The sequence below is a fragment of the Sus scrofa genome, chromosome 7, assembly GCF_000003025.6.
Source record: "Sus scrofa isolate TJ Tabasco breed Duroc chromosome 7, Sscrofa11.1, whole genome shotgun sequence".
In the NCBI taxonomy this organism is placed as follows: domain Eukaryota; kingdom Metazoa; phylum Chordata; class Mammalia; order Artiodactyla; family Suidae; genus Sus; species Sus scrofa.
Genome location: NC_010449.5, coordinates 120,832,342 through 120,850,269, shown reverse-complemented (window position 1 = coordinate 120,850,269; position 17,928 = coordinate 120,832,342). Strand labels below are relative to the sequence as shown.

The 17,928-nt window shown below is 48.5% G+C and overlaps 1 protein-coding gene across 7 annotated transcripts in view; it reads right to left on the bottom strand.

The window, feature by feature from the left end:
• EML1 (echinoderm microtubule associated protein like 1) overlaps window positions 1–17,928 on the bottom strand; it is a 187,511-nt gene that overhangs the window by 40,523 nt on the left and 129,060 nt on the right. For 4 of the 7 annotated variants that reach the window (XM_021099697.1, XM_021099698.1, XM_021099694.1 and 1 more), the window contains exons 4-5: window positions 12,453–12,587; window positions 308–336 (exon numbers count right to left, since the gene is read on the bottom strand). In XM_021099697.1, the coding sequence (XP_020955356.1) occupies window positions 308–336; window positions 12,453–12,587 (164 nt within the window). Of the gene's footprint in view, window positions 1–307; window positions 337–12,452; window positions 12,588–15,719; window positions 15,777–17,928 lie in introns of all 7 variants that reach the window. The other 3 variants (XM_021099696.1, XM_021099692.1, XM_021099693.1) reach the window with 1 other exon arrangement.

Below are 17,928 nucleotides of genomic sequence, written 5' to 3'. Positions count from 1 at the left end.
GGGACTGAACCTGAGCCTGAGCCACAGCTGTGACAATGCTAGATCCTAAACCCACTGAGCCACCAGGGAACTCACCACTGATGTTTCTCAAATTGGTTTTAAAGTGGGCAAGTAAAGGCTTTAGCCTTTCTGACCATTTTATGGATGGTCTCTGTAGGATGTGAGCCGCCAGACGCCGGTACAGGCTGACAGGGAGCATTCGGCCCGCCAGCCCTGCCACTCAGACCCCAAAGTCCCGCCGGGCTAAGCTTATTGTCCCTCAAGTCTTGTGGTCAGTGAGGGGCGCACGAAGACTGCCCAGCCTTACCTGCGCTGAAGACGGGCTCCTTGGGTTTGCTGTGGAGAGAAAACAGAAACAGTTTTTAAAGAGGGGCTGCAGCGAGGGGCGGTTAATCTCATTCACAGAAGACCCCACACCCACTACCCGAAATAGTGTGTCATACGGATTCGGCATGCACGATATGAAAGAAAAACAAAAGCATGTGACCACAAAGAGGGACCGTGGAAACAAAACTACCCCAAACCCAGTTCCAGTGACAGCAGTCAATCCCGACTTCACCACAAAGCGGGGCTTAGCAGAAGGAAATCAGGGGTGAGTCAAGCCCAGAACAGCCTCAATGTGTGAAAAGGTCTGTTTTACTTCCCCACATCCTGCTGGCAGATTTAGCTGGAGAACGTACTTAAAACTAGCAAATTCCTGTCCCAGGGGCTTTGGGGGAGAAGCTTTAGAACCTGGCAGGGGTGGCTCCCAGGAGGAAGACGAGGGGGCAGGAGAAAGGAGGACAGAACAAGGTGCGCTGGTGGGGACCCCACTGTCTCGTGGGGACCCCGCATGGCTGCACCTGGGAAACTGGACCCCCATGGCGTTCAAGGTCACCCGCAAGGGACGAAGGTCATCTGTAGAAGCAAGCATCCTACAAGCCGGCCTGGGGAGTCCCCGGCTGGCGGGGCGCACAGCCCTCCGGGTGACAACCTGACAGCCGCCGGTGGGGAGTCTGTCACCTCCTGCCAAGCATGGCAGGAGGCGTGTCCTGTTCAAATGTGGAGCCCGTGCTTGAACCCAAATCTTCGAGACCCGATGTCCATACCACCATCAACTGCACCCCAACTTCCCAGAGTACCTCCTGCTTCAAGGTCGGGAATAAGACCCAGGAAATAAACGAAACTGGCCCCAAAGGGGGCTGGGAGGACAAGAGGCCCCGTGTGCATATTTAAAAACACACACCTGGGCACATGCAGGCCTGATGTTACTTTTCTCCCTCATTCTGGAACTTGAACTGCACTGGGATCAAACACCGGTAAAAACTACCCTTAATGCCACGAGGTGATATATGATACTCTTTACTAAAGGCCTTGATTTTTCAAATGATTTTATGTAGTATACGGCACGAAACTCTTTCCAGACACTTTACAAGCAGTTTGCACTCTGTTCAAAGGTGGATCTGCTATCAGCTTAGATTTCTTTTTCTTTTTTTTTTGTCTTTTTAGGGCCATACCCACAGCACATGGAAGTTTCCAGGCTAGGGGCTGCCAGCCCATGCTAGAGCCACAGCAGCACCGGATCTGGCCCCACGTCTGCGACCTACACTGCAGCATTCGGCAACTCTGGATCTTTAACCCTCTGAGAGAGGCCAGGGATCGAACCCATATTCTCATGGATACCAGCTGGGTTCTTAACCTGCTGAGCCACAGCGGGAACTCCATCAGCTTAGATTTCTGAACTCCAACCTTTGGTCCTTGAAAACAGTACTCCAAGAGCCTGGCTCATCTTTTAACAACAAAGCCTGCCTTACGTGGGCCCTAAAAAATACTGGTATTTTTCTGGCCTCATCTCCCCCTCTCTCCCTTCAGTCACCAGCCACTCTGTCCCTGCCGTCCCTCAAAGGGGCCCCAGCCTCCCATCTTCCTGGACACCAGCCCCAAGGCCAGTGCCTGGCTGGGTCTGTCCTCTGAGTCTCCAAGCTGCGGCCCTGCTCCTGATGCCCTGCCGGCTTTATCTTCTCTGTTGTTCTGTCTCTCCCCATCTGGAGGGCAGGGTTCACGGCCCGGAAGCTGATAAGGTCTGGAGCCCTCCCGGCCTCTGACCACCGCAGACCGCGTGGATCTGCATCGGGGCGGGTGGGTTAGGGGCTGTCTCGGTGGTCCTGCCCCCTCGCCACAGTGGCCGGTGCCTGCTGTTTCCAGCTGTGCTCCTGGCCCATCCGCATCCTTCACTGTACCCCCCAGCCCCAGGTCCCTCTCCAGGGGCACAGCACACCACCCACCTGTCAGTTCCTTCAGGGTGACTGACCACCTCCTGGTACCCATGGGAGCCCCAGTGTGGACAAGCCCTCCCCATCCTCCTGCTGGGCCCTCAGCAGGTGCCCTGCCTGGGCTCAGAGAGGGTGATTTCAGGACTCCTGTCCTGCTCCCAGGCTTTGTGGGAAAAGGGTGTGTGGGGGAAGCGTCCCTGGGCCCGGGCTCCCACGAGGTCTACACCACCTGCCAGTCCATACTGGGCGGTTCAGAATTCTGTAACCTTTCAGCCATTGTCTTCCTCCCTTTCCTCCTGCAGCTCTGCCAGATAACAGCAGCCATGACAAGTCTCTCCTAAGAGGGGCTTGTCACGCTGGGGGTTTGAGTCTGTCATATCACTTGGTGGCCTTGGCTCCCTGATGACCTTACCTGGCTTGTTTTCATTGGGAGGAGTGATACGCTTGTGATTTTTAAAGCAAAGCACATGTCTTTTTTTTTTTTTTTTTTTTTTTTTTTTTGCTTTTGCTTTTTAGGGCCGCACCCATGGCAGGTGGAGGTTCCCGGGCTAGGGGTCAAGTCGGAGCTGCAGCTGTCAGCCTATACCACAGCCACAGCAACTCAGGATCCGAGCTGCATCTGGGACCTACACCACAGCTCATGCCAACACCGGATCCCTAACCCACCGGACTGAATCTGCGTCCTCATGGATGCTAGTTGGGTTTGTTAACCACTGAGCCACGAGGGGAACTCCAGGAAGCACAAGTCTTAACTCCAGATTTTATTTACTAGATTCACAGGCAGGGCAAGGGCACAAGAAGAAAAGCTGAAACAGAAGATTTCATAGCAAACCCACTAGTTAGGGAAGCCAGGCAGGGAATTAGATGACAGAAAAGCTATTTTTTCCATCACAGCTTTGATCAAAAAAAAGGAGAAAGATGCCAAATCCATGAGCACAGAAAAAAGCAATCCAGAACCTTCCCTAGGGATAGAAAAGAGCAATTATGGATTATGTTCTCTCTCTCTTTTTTTTTTTTTTCCTTTTTTTTCTTTTTAGGGCCACACTCTTGGCATATGGAGGTTCCCAGGCTAGGGGTTGAATTAGAGCTACAGCTGTGTGCCTACGCCACAGCCACAGCAATGCAGGATCTGAGCCCTGACCATGACCGACACAGATCCTGAACCCACTGAGCGAGGCCAGGGTTTGAACCTGCAACCTCATGGTTCCTGGTCAGATTTGTTTGCGCTGCGCCACGACGGGAGCTCCATGTTCCTCTTTTTCTTTCTTTTTTTTCCTTTTTGGCTGCATCCTTGGCCAGAGATTGAACCCGTGCCACAGCAGTGACCTGAGCCACAGCAGTAACGATGGCCAGATCCTTAACCCACTGAGCCACACAGGGATGCTGAGCAATTACGGATTATGTTCCTCTTAGAACGAGAACATCCACAGGGGAATCTGAGCTCCAGGTACCGGGAGGCCAGTGGAACTGTGATGCCGAAGCCCTGTAAGAGGGTGGATAAAAGATATCTGTTCAAAGCTCAGGGAGTTCCCTGGTGCCTCAGCGGGTTAAGGACCCAGCATTGTCACTGCTGTGGTGCAGGTTCGATCCTCGGCCCAGGAACTTCCAAGTCAGAAAAAGGCCACCTGGGTGTTAACACTGAAGGTCACTGGTGAGCACCAGGTCCTGAAGTGCTCATAGTTCTTTCAATCTTGCTCTCAACTATGCATTACTTTTGGGGTATACTGAATTTAGAAAACACACTATCACGATGTTTCAATATATTAGAAAGTTCAGTTTTTATAGAAAAATATGCTATATTAACTGGAGTTCCCATCGTGGCGCAGTGGTTAACGGATCCGACTAGGAACCATGAGGTTGCAGGTTCGATCCCTGGCCTTGCTCTGTGGGTTAAGGATCCGGCGTTGCCGTGAGCTGTGGTGTAGGTTGCAGATGCGGCTCGGATCCGGTGCTGCTGTGGCTCTGGTGTAGGCCAGCGGCTATGGCTCCGATTTGACCCCTAGCCTGGGAACCTCTATATGCTGTGGGAGTGGCCCAAGACATGGCAAAAAGGACAAAAAAAAAAAAAAATACTATATTTACTTTAGAACCCTTGATCCCTGCCAATGCGCCACCATCCTGAAAGGTGAGAGGCGTGCTGGCAACAGGTACTATTGTACGCCTCTGGGTACACCTTATAAACACAACCTATAAAGCGACAAAGACTCTCCCCAACTGCTGAGGGAAGGGCAGACCCACAGCACAGGGGATGACAGTGACTCAGTGAAAGACCTGTGACCCCAGGTCAAAATCAGTTAAGGGGCACAGCACACCAACCACCTGTCCATTCTTGAACTCACTGTCAATTTTGCCTGTTTTCTTTTTTTTTTTTTTTTAGGGCCACACCCATCGCATATGGAAGTTCCCAGGCTGTGGGTCAAATTGGAGCTGCAGCTGCCAGTCTACACCACAGCCACAGCAATGCCAGATCCAAGCTGCCTCTGTGACCTACACCACAGCTCACATCAGCACTGATCCTTAACCCACTGAGCAGGGTCAGGAATTGAACCCGAAACCTCACATATACTAGTCAGGTTCACGGAGCCACAATGGGAACTCCAACTCACTGTTAAATCTGGAGCTGAGAAGGGGCACTTCAGACCCAGCACACTGACACACGCTTGGGCTGTGAAGTCACTTGAAACAGGAGATGACCACCTCCCAGGGCCTGCGTAATTTGCCTCTGGTCGCCTGTTCCTTAACGTGAGCTAAGTGGGAAACTTACATGGGTGATGCCACGCTGCCTCCACAGCCAGGCTGTGGTTCCCGGGGGCGGGGGTATGGGTATGGTGATGGTGGTGAAACACTGGGACCCGAATGAGATGTCATTCGTCCCCATTTCAGTATGGGGTCAGGGCAGATGTCCCTCACCCGCCCCTGAAGCCCAGGACGGAAGTAAGCCCAGAGGAGAGAAAGGATTTCCCTTCGGCAAGCAAACCCTTGTCTCCTGGCTATTCCGGCACTGGGCTGCTGTGGCCAGTATCTCCAAAAGAACAGTGTTGCAAGCCAGTGTGGGTTTTTCCTGCTGTTGTGGCAGGAAGGAGCTTTGCTGAGCAAGCAAAGCTGTGCCTTTCCCGGAGCTGGACGGTACAGGAGGCCACTATCCCGAGGGCTCTTGTAACTGAGCAGCACTGGGACTCTCAGAGGAGGCGAGGGTGCCTGGAGCCCTCACCAGCCCAATAGCTGAATCTGGAGGCAGTAGGAGAAAACCGGATGCTTGGCCCGAGGAAAAACCCCCACCCAGCCATCACCACCTCAGCCTAAGTCACGAATCAGCAGATCCCTGCAAATGTTCACTGTGGACGGGGGGCCCAGGGGCTGTCCTAAATGCCTGTTTGTGCTTCAGCTGATACAACCCAGGGCTGCCGCACTGTGGGCTGGGTGTTTGAAAGGAGCATCCAGCCAAGAACTTAGACTCGGCTGCAGCGAGTATCCACCATGCTCTGTGGGGGGATCCACGCCCAGCACGTTTGTATCTGTCACGAACTTACCCCAGGTCCTGAAAGCAGGTCTCAGACACATGGCTGCCCCGAGTAACAGTTTGCTTTCCCAAAGCAAGCATCTTCACTCAGAAGCTGTTGCCCCCCATCAGTCTGTTCCCTCTGGGGGCTCAGGATTGGAGCAAGACTGATGGCGGGGGCAATGGCTTCTGAGCAGAGATGCTCGTTTGGAAAATATGCGCAAGGCTTGATGGAGGAGGAGCCCACTCCAGAGTCAAACATGTGTTTTCCCTGAAGTTTATTCATCTATGAAAACATGACCTCTCGGCCTGCCTACCAGGGTTCCTTCTGAAAATGATTTCCTTCGATGGAATCTAATCCCAGCCAGAAGTCAAAATATCCTGCTGTGTAAAAAATGATCCTTCTTATAAATTGCCCTTAAGTAAAGCATCTTTTAACTATAAGCAGGATCATTCAGGAACCAGCTATTTAAAATGTGTAGAGTTTACTACTGGATCCAAAAACTCCTGCCTCACAGACATCTCCAACCAATACATCCAGCTTAACGGGGTAGAGGGGGGATTTTGAAGCCAGCTGGGATCCACATTTCATTAATATTATTTCACTCTTCCTCCTAATTTCACTGACAAGAACCTACATGTATTTTGGGGTGCTTCACCTAACAGACTCAAAACTAAAACAAAACAAAGAACATCGGCACTGATTATCTTAACATTTGTTAAAAACGAAATGGCCCCATGGATTAACGAGTGAAACAATCTTTTCATTTAGGGAAAAAAAAAATGATCATTTTAAGTTCCCTAACTTCTGGTGCAAATGTTTCAGAAATGTAGTGTTAAAATCTTCTACCAATAGGTGGCGCTGTCTGCATAGTTCTTAAATGACGGCATTTTTTAAACATTAAGTATATAGGTAATATCTTTTCAGTCAATGATTATTTATTGAGCAGTTACTTGTGCCAGGCCTGTGCAAAGCGCTAGGGAGACAAAGAAGAAAAAGTGACACAGTGTTGCCCTCCTAGTGCTTAAAGGGAAGCGGGTGTGTGTGTGTGTGGGGGGGGGTCCCCATAAGAAGGGAGTTATAGGTACAGATAAAGTTAATGGGCAGGTAACAAACCCATCTGAAAGGGACTAAGTCAGACCAGGGGGCTAGGGCAGCTTCCCAGAGGAAAGGGCATCCCAAGCTGGGTTTTGAAGAATTCGCTGGAGTTCTCCTCCAGGTTTCCAGACACAGGGCAGATGTACTTAGGACAAGGGAAAACCCTCCAGAAGGTGTAATTCATCAAGCTATGTATTTGTTTTTGGCATCTGATTTTATAACAAAATAATAAGATTTTTTTCCTGCAAATGCTACCTGCTTACTTAGATTTGCATTTCCTTGATGAAGATGGAGCTGGACCGTCTCTGCTCAGTTAATTGGCTCTCCGTATTTCCTTTCTCAGGGAACTGCCCCTGTTCACACTTTTGCCCACTTTCTGATGGAGCTGACTGTCCTTCCCCTCACTGGGAGTGTGGCATCCTTTAGAACTGACCCCTTTTCAGTTGTGGGGTCCTTCATGTGTGTTAAGAGGGCAAGTCTTCGGGGGCTGCCCTGTCCCACTTCCCACCCCACCTCATGCCGTGTCCTGCGTGTATGAGGTGTTCCGGGAATCAAGCAGTGCTGGGAAAGTGAGTGGCTGAGGGGACAGAAATGTTCAGAGTTTCGGGTTCCTTCCTTTTCAGGTTGGGATGAGGGTAGAAACAGGGGGTGAAACGTCCCGCACTTAAGACTGGGGAGCGGGGTGAGCAGAGGTGTGCAGACATCAGCTCCAGCCTGCGACAGAGAAGGCAAGAAGCAGAGTCGGGACCATTTACAGATGGACACAGACAAGCTCCGGGGTAAGGACTTGCCGTGCAAGTCCCATGACAACCCTGGGAGGTAGGGATGTTTGGTTCTGGGGCGGAGGAAAACCCCAGAGAGATTAAGTAACTTGTTCACAGTCACACAACAAAAAGTGCCAGAGCTGGGTTTATGGTCATGGGATTAATGCCACCATTAACTGTCACCTTAATGGGAGTTCCCATCGTGGTGCAGCGGAAACGAATCTGACTAGGAACCACGAGGCTGCGGGTTCGATCCCATCATGACGGGAACTCCGACACTCGAGCTTCAAGAAGGATGGAGCTGAGTGTTGGGTCGGGGTTTTAGACCTTCTAGCCTGGATAAAACAGCCAGTTGCACAACACACAAGGGCATCTAAGGAAACACTTGCACGTGGTAGACATCTTCATTATTTTGAAGCACTTTTTCATTCTTTGTTGACTCCAAAGATAGGCACTTTGTGGGTGACAGCAAGGTTTGCAGCAGATGGCTGGAACATTCCTTGTCCTAACACCACCACCAGTTCCTATTGCAACAATGTTTTGAAGGCAACAAAGTGTCTTGACTGCAAAGGTGATACTATCACCCCCAGCCCCCAACCAGAGTTACAAAGGGGGAGCCAGTTTGATAATGGAAACATTTTATCAGTCTAGCAATATCCAACATAAATACACATTCTAAATAGCAACTCTTTTTCTGCCTGACATAAAACACTTTAATTTTTTTTTTTAATTCCCTATTGGGCTGGTGTCCTGGCCACATTAGATAGGACAGGTCATTTATCAGAATGTTGCTGTTGACTCCCTATTTTAAATTTAATGAGTACTTCATTGTGACACAAATCACTACATAATTGTGAACATTCACTTACCATCAATAATACATAAAGGAAATATTACATTGCCATGTATTGCTTTTGTTCTTATGAAAGTTTTGTCAATGCAAAGATTAATAAGTGCTGTTAAAATTTCATCACAAGCAAAATATTTTAAAATGTTAAACAGTCTAAAAGTCTGCAATGTTACAAGAAAGGCTACTGAATCTAGTGACCATTTCCAAAGAAAATGAGATGCAGGAGCAAGAAGACTGAGACCACTGGGAAGCAAATTTCTACGAACAAAACCCACGTCATCATTATTAAAGAAACGAATGCATCTTGGAAAATGTGACTGCTGAGGACCTCAAAACCACTACTGTATTATGTTCAACAGCGAGATGTGTGCAATTTGTAGGGAGGCTTTGTATTTGTTGAACTTATTATTATCCAGAAATATAAATGCTGGTATGGAATTACTTTCTCTGAGTAGGAGGAGCGTCTTTCTCATTTTCACACAAGTGCCAGGGGCAGATGGCGTGTGGTCACCGAGCTTTATGGCAACTAATCCGAGATCGATACAAGTTAAAGCGCAGCCGCGTGTTTAACGACTTGCATCTTCTGCAAATCAGGACAGAGCCAAGGGTACCCCTCTAACATCACCCTCACTGACTCACACTCTGACGAGCTCTCCTGGGAACCTCAGGGCCTGCAGACCCGCTCCTTAACCTGCTGAACCACAAGGGAATTCCCAACATCTTCATCTTATGAATGAGGAAAATACAGCCGAGCATTTTGGAAAGCCTCATCAACTATTTTCTTCTACCCTACACAGGCCTCGCTTGAAAAACAGCTGCTATCATGCCCCTTACTGAGTGCCAAGCACTAAGCTGCGTGTTTTCCCACCAGTTAGCTCTTTGATAGGATTCAAGGGAATTAGGCATAAAACCCCTAATTCACAGGGGAGAAACCCCGAGGCTCAGGAAGGTTAAGGGGTGGAACTGGTCCTCAAGCCCAGACCTTTTTTTTAAACCTGGAGCCTGTGCCCTTCCCATGAAGTCTTGCTGTTTAAAGTAACCAAGAGGGACAAACTGCTAAAACCTAAGACAGCATCCTGGGAGGATGGACAAGTGTTAGCGTGGGATGCCTTAGACCCCTGAGAACCATGATGTTTAAAAGAGGAACTGCATCGAAGCTGTCTCTATGCCCTTCTTTGTGTGCTTTTAAGCCCTCAAGACTGGGCAATGGCCCATGAGACTCTAGCTCTGATCTGGTGCAAGGTCAAAGCAGCCCAGGAGTAGGCTCCTCACATGGGAACAGAAAGGAAGGATGAAGGGAAGGGGCCAGGCAGCAACGGAAGCACCAGCTTGACCTTGATCTTCACCTTTATTGCTTTTTAGCTGCTTCTTCCTCTGTCTGAGTTACTGCTGCCATCTCTCCTATAAGCTCCTAAAAGCCTCTGTCGGTACCAGCAATGACCTAAGAGAAGGCAGGAACTTTCTAAAATCCCTTAGGGGCAATTCAATCAATTCAGCACTATGTGGGCCTCAACTATTCCTGCTTTTTTTGGGGTGAGGGGAGCACACGTGTAGCATATGGAAGTGCCTGGGCTAGGGGTGGAACTGGAGCTTCAGCTGCCAGCCTATGCCACAGCCATAGCCATGTGGGATCTGAGCCTTGTCTGCGACCTACACGACCTACACCGCAGCTCATGGCAACGCTGGACCTTAACCTACCGAGCAAGGCCAGGGATCAAACCCCCATCCTCATGGATACTAGCTGGGTTCCTAACCCGCTGAGCCACAACTGGAACTCCCTTCCTAGCTTCTAATGAGACAAAGAAGTTATGTTGAAATGGACATGTTGAGTTGCCTGAATTACTTTCAGAAAATGGTTTGTAAATTTTCCCAGTCCATCATTTCCAAATTGAAATTTCCTTCGGTGGCATTGAAAACAAAATAAAACAGCCTTTGTAAATATCTTTCACGGAAATATTTACTCAGCACATTTAGCAAAGCCATAGGATTTAAAAGATAAAAAAGATCTGGAGTTTGCATAATGCAGATTCTGTTTGGAAATTCTTAATACAAATCAGATGTGCAGAGAAGGAGCCAAGTTTTTAAGAACTGCCAAGATCTAGACATTTCAGGTCAACCTCCAAGCTTACCCTGAATTCAGAGAAGCCTAAAGGCCAGCCGCATCTCCTACTTACTGACACTCTGTTGCCATTGTAACCACTTGGCCTTATTTCCAAGGTATTATCACCCAATTAGCGTAATCGTCTGATAAGAAGCACTAATGGTCTAAATTAGAAGACAGAACCCCATGGCAGTGGTTTTGAGATTGTTAATTGACTGTGGACTTGACCTGCTAGACATGTGAGAGGCGCCTGCATCTTTTTTTTTTTTTTTTTTTAACAAAACATGTCTTTCAAGAATAAAATCAAAAAAGTGTTTAAGCTGCCTTTACAGGACTGAATTAGAATGGACTTACAAACTTGGAATTTTTACAGCCTGTGGGTTGGAGTCCACGACTTTATGACTAAGCCTTCTCCTTACATGAACATTTGGAAAAAAAAATAAAAAACAAAACAAGCTGAAATTCCTTCCTAACCCTTGCTCAATAGAGAGCATAAAATTAAAGCACAATGTTTAAAAAGAGAGAAAAAGTATGTTGAGTAGATATATACAGAGAAAGTGATCTCATATACACAATACATTCTTAAACATAAAACAAGCTAATAAAATGCCAAAAATTAGCTTTCACTAATAAAATGTTACTATTAATTTAATAGGGACTTATCATAATCCATTATAAGCTAACCTCAAAGAAAAATTCAAAGCATGTTTCATGAAACCAGAAAGAAAATGGTTCCAGAGTTCCCATCGTGGCTCAGTGGAAATGAATCTGACTAGCATCCATGAGGACGCAGGTTCGATCCCTGGCCTCCCTCAGGGGGTTAGGGATCAAGCCTTGTCGTGAGCTGTGGTGTAGGTTGCAGATGCAGCTTGGATCTAGTGTTGCTGTGGCTGTGGCGTAGGCTAGTGGCTGCAGCTCCCATTCGACCTCTAGCCTGGGAACCTCCATATGCTGCAGGTGTGGCCCTAAAAGACACACACACATACACACACACACACACACACACAAAGAAGAAGAAGAAAGAAAAGAAGAGAAAGAAAAGAAAATAGTTTCTATTTCTGGTGCTAGTTCAATATTAAAAACAGTTTTGACAGCAACTTCTCATTGTGACCCAGCGGGTTAAGTATACAGCCTTGTGTCTGGGTGGCAAGGGTTCGATCCCCAGCCCAGCTCAGTGGGTTAGGAATCTGGCATTGCTGCAGCTGTGGTATAGGTTGCAGCTGCAGCTCGGATTCAACCCCTGGCTTGGGAACTTCCATATGCCATAAGTGTGACCCCCCCCAATAGTTTCTGACAAATCCTAAAATTAACTTTTCACCCAGTCTGTCATAGAAAATACTGTTGACAAGCTTAAGCCACTAAAATTTATTATAAAATGGCAGCTGAAAGTATTTGAAATTTATTTATCTATTTGGCCACAGCATGCAACCGCCTGATGTGGGATCTCAATTCCCAGACCAGGGATTGAACCCAGGCTGCAGCGGAGAAAGCGCTGAATCCTACCTGCTAGGCTACCAGGGAACTCCTGAGAGTATTAGGAATTTAAAGTGCTTCTATGGAAACTCAGAACGGCTTCCCAAATCCCCTGGTGTTGGTACTAAGTGAATTCTCAGGAGCTACTTCTGTCTGCTGAGAGTGCTGGGGATTCAAGCCATAGGTTTCTCCCTGGTTCAAGCCATAGGTTTGCACTATGGTTTTGCACAAGCTGGGATGAGCTGTGACCAACAGCTGACTGATGGGTGCCCACAATGACCTGGGGAGAAGACCTACGTATCACAGAGGGTTCCCAGCGTGTGTGCATATCAGAGGGTCTTCCGATTCATCTCTGGGGCAAAGGGGTCACCCCGCACCTGAAGAGCAGGAACCAGTGGATAAGACGCCTCTTACCTTTCACTGTTCTTCTTGCCACTAGAAGAACTGCTAGTGGATCCCGTGCGATTCCGGTTCCCTTTGGAATCGCCATAGCTCTCCCGTCGCCCGCCAGGAGACACCCGTTCAGAAGAGCTGGTCCTCTTGATGGTGCTAAAAGCACAACATAAGTGACAGTGAAACCCTTCGTGGAGTGATTGTATTTTATTGCTGAGCGTCTGTTTTCACAGAACGTCCTATTTCCATGTGGACATTTGAAAGATACACTGGTTCTAAATTCCCCACTACAGAGATCAAAAGACCTTTCAGGATGTCACCTTGAGATCGATGCCTCTACGCACTGCCTTTGGAGCCGGGGCAATTCGTGCAGTTCAAGGTCATCGAGGAAGCGGAAACATAAGCTCCCCGACCCCTCTGCGAGAACTCTCCAGGGACTTAGTGGGAGGTGACCCCCGCCCCTGCGCAGGCTTCAGTTAGACTGGTGGAGCTGCACTAGGGGGTCACCCTGCCCCTCCAGGGACACCTGGCAATTTCTGGAGACCTTTTGCTTATCACACTAGGGGGAGAGGGTTGCTACTGGCATCTAATGGGTAGAGGCCACAGATGCTGCTAAACACCCTACAGTGCCCATGACAGCGCTGAGACCATGAACGATCCAGCCCGCCATGGCACTAGTGCTGCTGCTACTGAAGAACTCTGGTTTAAAGGCCCACGTGGGACAAACATAGGGTGCCACATGTAACACTGGACACATTCCACGCCCTGCAGGAGGCCAGCTGAGAGGTGGTACCCATGCCAGCTCTTCCTTCCTTCTGTGTGACCAGAGGGACTACTGTGGACATCTGGGAAAGGCTTCCTGCAGATCGTGACTTTCCGGCAGAGCTCAAATGAACGGCTTGAATGTGTCACAATGACACGGTAGGGAAGAGGGTGTCCTAGGAAAACAGATACCCCACGCACAGGTAATTCACAGACAGGAGGGGCCATCGGCCAGGCCAGGGTTTGCAGGTTGACGGTTTGCTCTTGAAGCCTGGGAGTGTATTACAGTATAAAGCGTTCTTTAGCATCCTCATTAGGCCGTATGTTTCTTGCGATCCTGTCTCAGTTATCCTTCTTATTAGAGGGATATGTGTCTTTGCAGAGCCCAGGATAGGAGCAGGATAAATATTTATTCAATGAGAGGATGGACTAAATGAAACAATAATGAATGGGAGAGTCCCATGGACCCCGTTGCAGGAAGAGGCACGAGATGCTGTAATTCAGCACCTGTTCTGAGAGAAAGAAGGACAGGGATGGAGGCAGTGCTGCTCCAGGGCCGGGCTGTGGGGGGAGGTCTGGTCCGGGTGCACAGAGCCAAGTGGGGATGGGCGATAGCGCACGCCGTAATCCGGGAGGTGGCTCGGGACCTGCACGGTCAGCTGGGTATCACTGAGCCCCAGACGGGGAGCAAATTTCCCCGCCAGGAAGAAGAGACGATGAGAAGGGAGAGAGGCCCAGGGAAAGAGGAATTTTGTTAGACACGAGCTGAGGAACTGCCATGCGAATCTGAGGGGGCAGAGAAAAGGAGGCGGGGGAGCCTGGGGGAGGCAGAACCCAGAGGGGCTGGTTAGTGAAGGCTGCTGGGGCTGCAGGGGAGGGACCCAGCTGATGCAGCTCAGGGGCTCCAGTGAGCCCAGCGCCGGGGGAGGGTGGTAAAAGAAAGGGATTTCAACCGGAACGTGAGACAGCAAGACTGAGGCTGGCCCTGGGCTGGACCCCAAAGCTCTCCGTCCTCACAAGTAAATAACAGACAAACAGACTCACAGACTTCGAAAGCAAACTTACGGTCACCAAAGGGGACGGGCGGAGGTAGGGAGGGATGGACTGGGAGCCGGGGACTGGCATATGCACACTATGAGACATGGAATGGATGCTCAGTGGTACACAGGGACCTGCTGTCCAGCACAGGGAACTCTACCCAAGGTTCCGGGATAACCTACCTGCGAAAGGATGTGTGTCCATAAACAACTGAATCACTTTGCTATACAGCAGACACTACCACCACACTGTACATCAAATATACTTCGATAAAAGTTTTAAAATAAAAAAAGGAAAAAAATTTTAAAAATGGATTTAGAGTCTGTGAGAGCCCAGAGGCTCCGCTGCCTTCCCTTCCTTCTCTTTTCCTCCACGGCTGTCCCTTCCTTCGGCCAACTTTCAGTCCTTTTAAATCTGCAACTTCCAATTGGTCAGTAAACAATCACGTAGCGTGTTTTTAAAAACGGCTCGGCGTATCGGCTTTTGAAAAGCCACCCGGCTTTGTGAGCGGGTGATCATAACTACGTGACCCACACTCGAGATGCTCTGAAGACACTTGCAGTGTCGTCTCTCTGGTAACTGAGGAGGCCCTGAGCCGACAGCTGGGATCTGCACGGGCGTGCCTTCAGGTCACAGTGTGCATTTTTAGAACTCTCAATTTGAGGACAAGGAAATTACAGATCGTAGGAGAGCAACATACTTCTGAGCCCTGGGACTGAAGTCTGAAAATGACAGAAGCCTTTGGGGCTTAAAGCCCAAGATCTTCCAGTGACGAAAAACACCAAGCTAATTTCACGTCGTGGGATCTCTCTCTCTCTGCCACGCGGCCGGCACAAAGCTCTTGGGCACAGTGCCCCGGCAGCTGGCAGCCCCGAGCGTCACCTCCACGGCGTCCCTGTGGGAGTTCAGGGCGAGTTCACGGCAATTTAGAGACTTGTACAAAACTCCCTTAAAGAGCTGAAAACCCATGACTGTTCATCAATGACAGCAAAGGCTGACCAGCGTGCTAACAAGTCACATTTGACAGGGTGGTTGGAAGGGTTGAGGGGTGTCAATGACAGACACGTGGGCGGCAACAGGGCACATACATCAAGAGCTTTGCCTCTTACACGGGTCATTTAATTTAAACCTCAAATCCCCTGCCAAAGTATCATTATCCCCATTCTACAGATGAGGGAACAACTTCAGGGGTCTAAAGGAACACGTGTTTGAGGCTACTTGACTGCGTGTTCTCTCTGAGCCGCCTAATGAAGACAACCTGTGGTTTATGAAGCCCCCAAATACACGGGTTTTGAGGACCCACAGAACAGAGATGGAGAACATCTAAAAATCCAACAGAGGTCAATCATTATTAATACAGAGTTATATGGTACAAGACTTGATCCGCGGCAGGCATCGGATAAAACCCTCTAAGCTACCGCGCTACAAGGGAGGGGGAAAGACAGAAGCAGCAGCGAGGGTTACAAAGGCAATCTAAGGACCCCTCACCTGGGTGTTGATCTGTTCAGTTTGCACGCACTGAGAAGACTCACAGACCTGTTTAATCTACGCACGAGAGGCACAGAAACAAAGCAGAATAAACATGAGTGCAGGAAGGAAAGCGCGGAAAAACACTTTGGTAATAAGCTTCAATACATTTCAGAACTCACCACACATTAAAATTGGAAATCATTTTGGTTTTTCATGTACAGACTTGGGTATCACCCATCACAGCTCTTTCAAGATATTTGTCATTCATACATTGGCATTACCATGTTAAGCTTGAAAAAAAAATGTTATTGTTGTCGACAGAAAACAAACGAGACATTTCCTTTTGAGAGCCAAGCGCTCTCATGAGCTAAAGAGGATTTACTAGGACTCGGGGTGAAGGACAGAAAACAGAGCTTGAAGACAAGACATTTGCAGGAACAAGGGCAGCCAGGAGTAACACTGTATATTCACTATGAGAAGCATCCTTACATAACCAGTGGGGAATATCGAAGAAGCTGTCTCCTCTGGACAGCAAGTGAAAAAGCATGGTCTTTGTTTTGAAAGTGGTGGAAGTCCTACCTTGTGAGAGAGTGCCTAACAAGACAGCACATTTTTCAGGGCTTCGGGCATCTGTGCGGAGATGCACTGATACCCACCATAGCTTCTCTTCCCTTCTGTTCTCGACCCCTGCTCCCACACCCCAAACCTTTCATGTTCTGAAAATACAGTGGCTCCGTACATGACGCTACAGCGGCATCCAACGGCTTTTGCCGATTTAAATTTCAGACACAATAAAATTTCTGCCACGGACAAGAGAGGGAAAGGGGCCATCTTTCTTATGGTTAAATTTCAGCTCTGAGTGTGATAAGCTACCATGACATCTTTCCTTCATGATGGGACTTGGAAACAAGAACTGGTCTTCCAAAATTGTGCCAAAAACATTCCCAACTTCTACCACCGAAAAAATACTAATCTGACCGGTAGCTTTGTACATGTGATCAGAGATTCTCTGATGATGTCATCTGTCATGAGAGTCGGAGTGAGTAACGCTAAATCAACACAATCATCTACTCGATAAATACTTATTTGGAATCAACTTATCCTGGGTGCCATGCTGGGCACTGGCAAATCCACCGAGGACCAGGACTAACCTGGCTTTTGTCCTGCAAAGAGTGAAGCAATTGTGACAGACTGAGATCAGGCACTTGGATAATTAAGAAACGCTCTTCTCTCTCGCCGCCTAAGGACATCTTTGTAGCAAAAACCAAGGCATTTCCTAAGAAGGCTAGGGTCTTAGAGGATTTGACAGATCAAAATCAGTTTCTCCCCATCCTAAGAAGGCACCTCCGTGAGCCTAGAGGGGGGAATCGCATCATTTCAGATAAATTCATCTTCCTCCGTTCAACAGCAGACTACACCCTCTATCTTGCTGCAGAGAACAGGCTCCAAACGTGAATTTAACACAGACATCTCAATGGACCAAAATGATAAAGAAATACATGAGAAATAATAATAATGATAATAATAATAAGCAACCAAAATAAGATTTAAATCACATAAGGACCTGGCACTGACTTCGGTGTGTTTACAAAGGCTGTATTTCTAACGAACGCAAACTATTTTTCCGAAGGACTGCCAGCTGTTTGTTTGGAAGCCGTAGATATTTACTATCCTGTCTTACCATTGGAGCAGAGCCTTTTAAAAATAACGCTCTCTTTTTGTACCAGTTTTGCTCTTTTGATCTCCCTTCTCACAGCTCGGCCCTATTGTAAAGCCCTATGTAGGAAAGAATGAGTGATTGTCTCCGTTTTGAGCCAGTGGAAATATTATTCTATTGTCAGCTTTCGCACCCTCACCGAGCAAGGTATGACCTGTCTTGTCTTCCCCGGATTTTCTGCCTTTTCTCCTTTGACGCATGGAAACAAAGCTTCTCCCAAGGATTCCAAATCGAGCCCCCAGTCAAAGTCTTAATTGGCACACAAAGCACCACCCCCAGGGGCTGAACAATTTCCAAAGGGGATTTCGTTCTTAAGCACTAGGCTGAATAAACCCCCGGAGAAAAGAAAACAAACATATATCCATCCACACCCCACGGATGCCCCAGTTAATGCGGAACTCTGATTACAGGACAACCCCCACATGATCATAAACGCATGAGAAATGGCTTGGAGCTCATGCTCATCCTTCTGTTCCCATGCCCAGCTCACTCCTGTTTTCAAAATTCTCT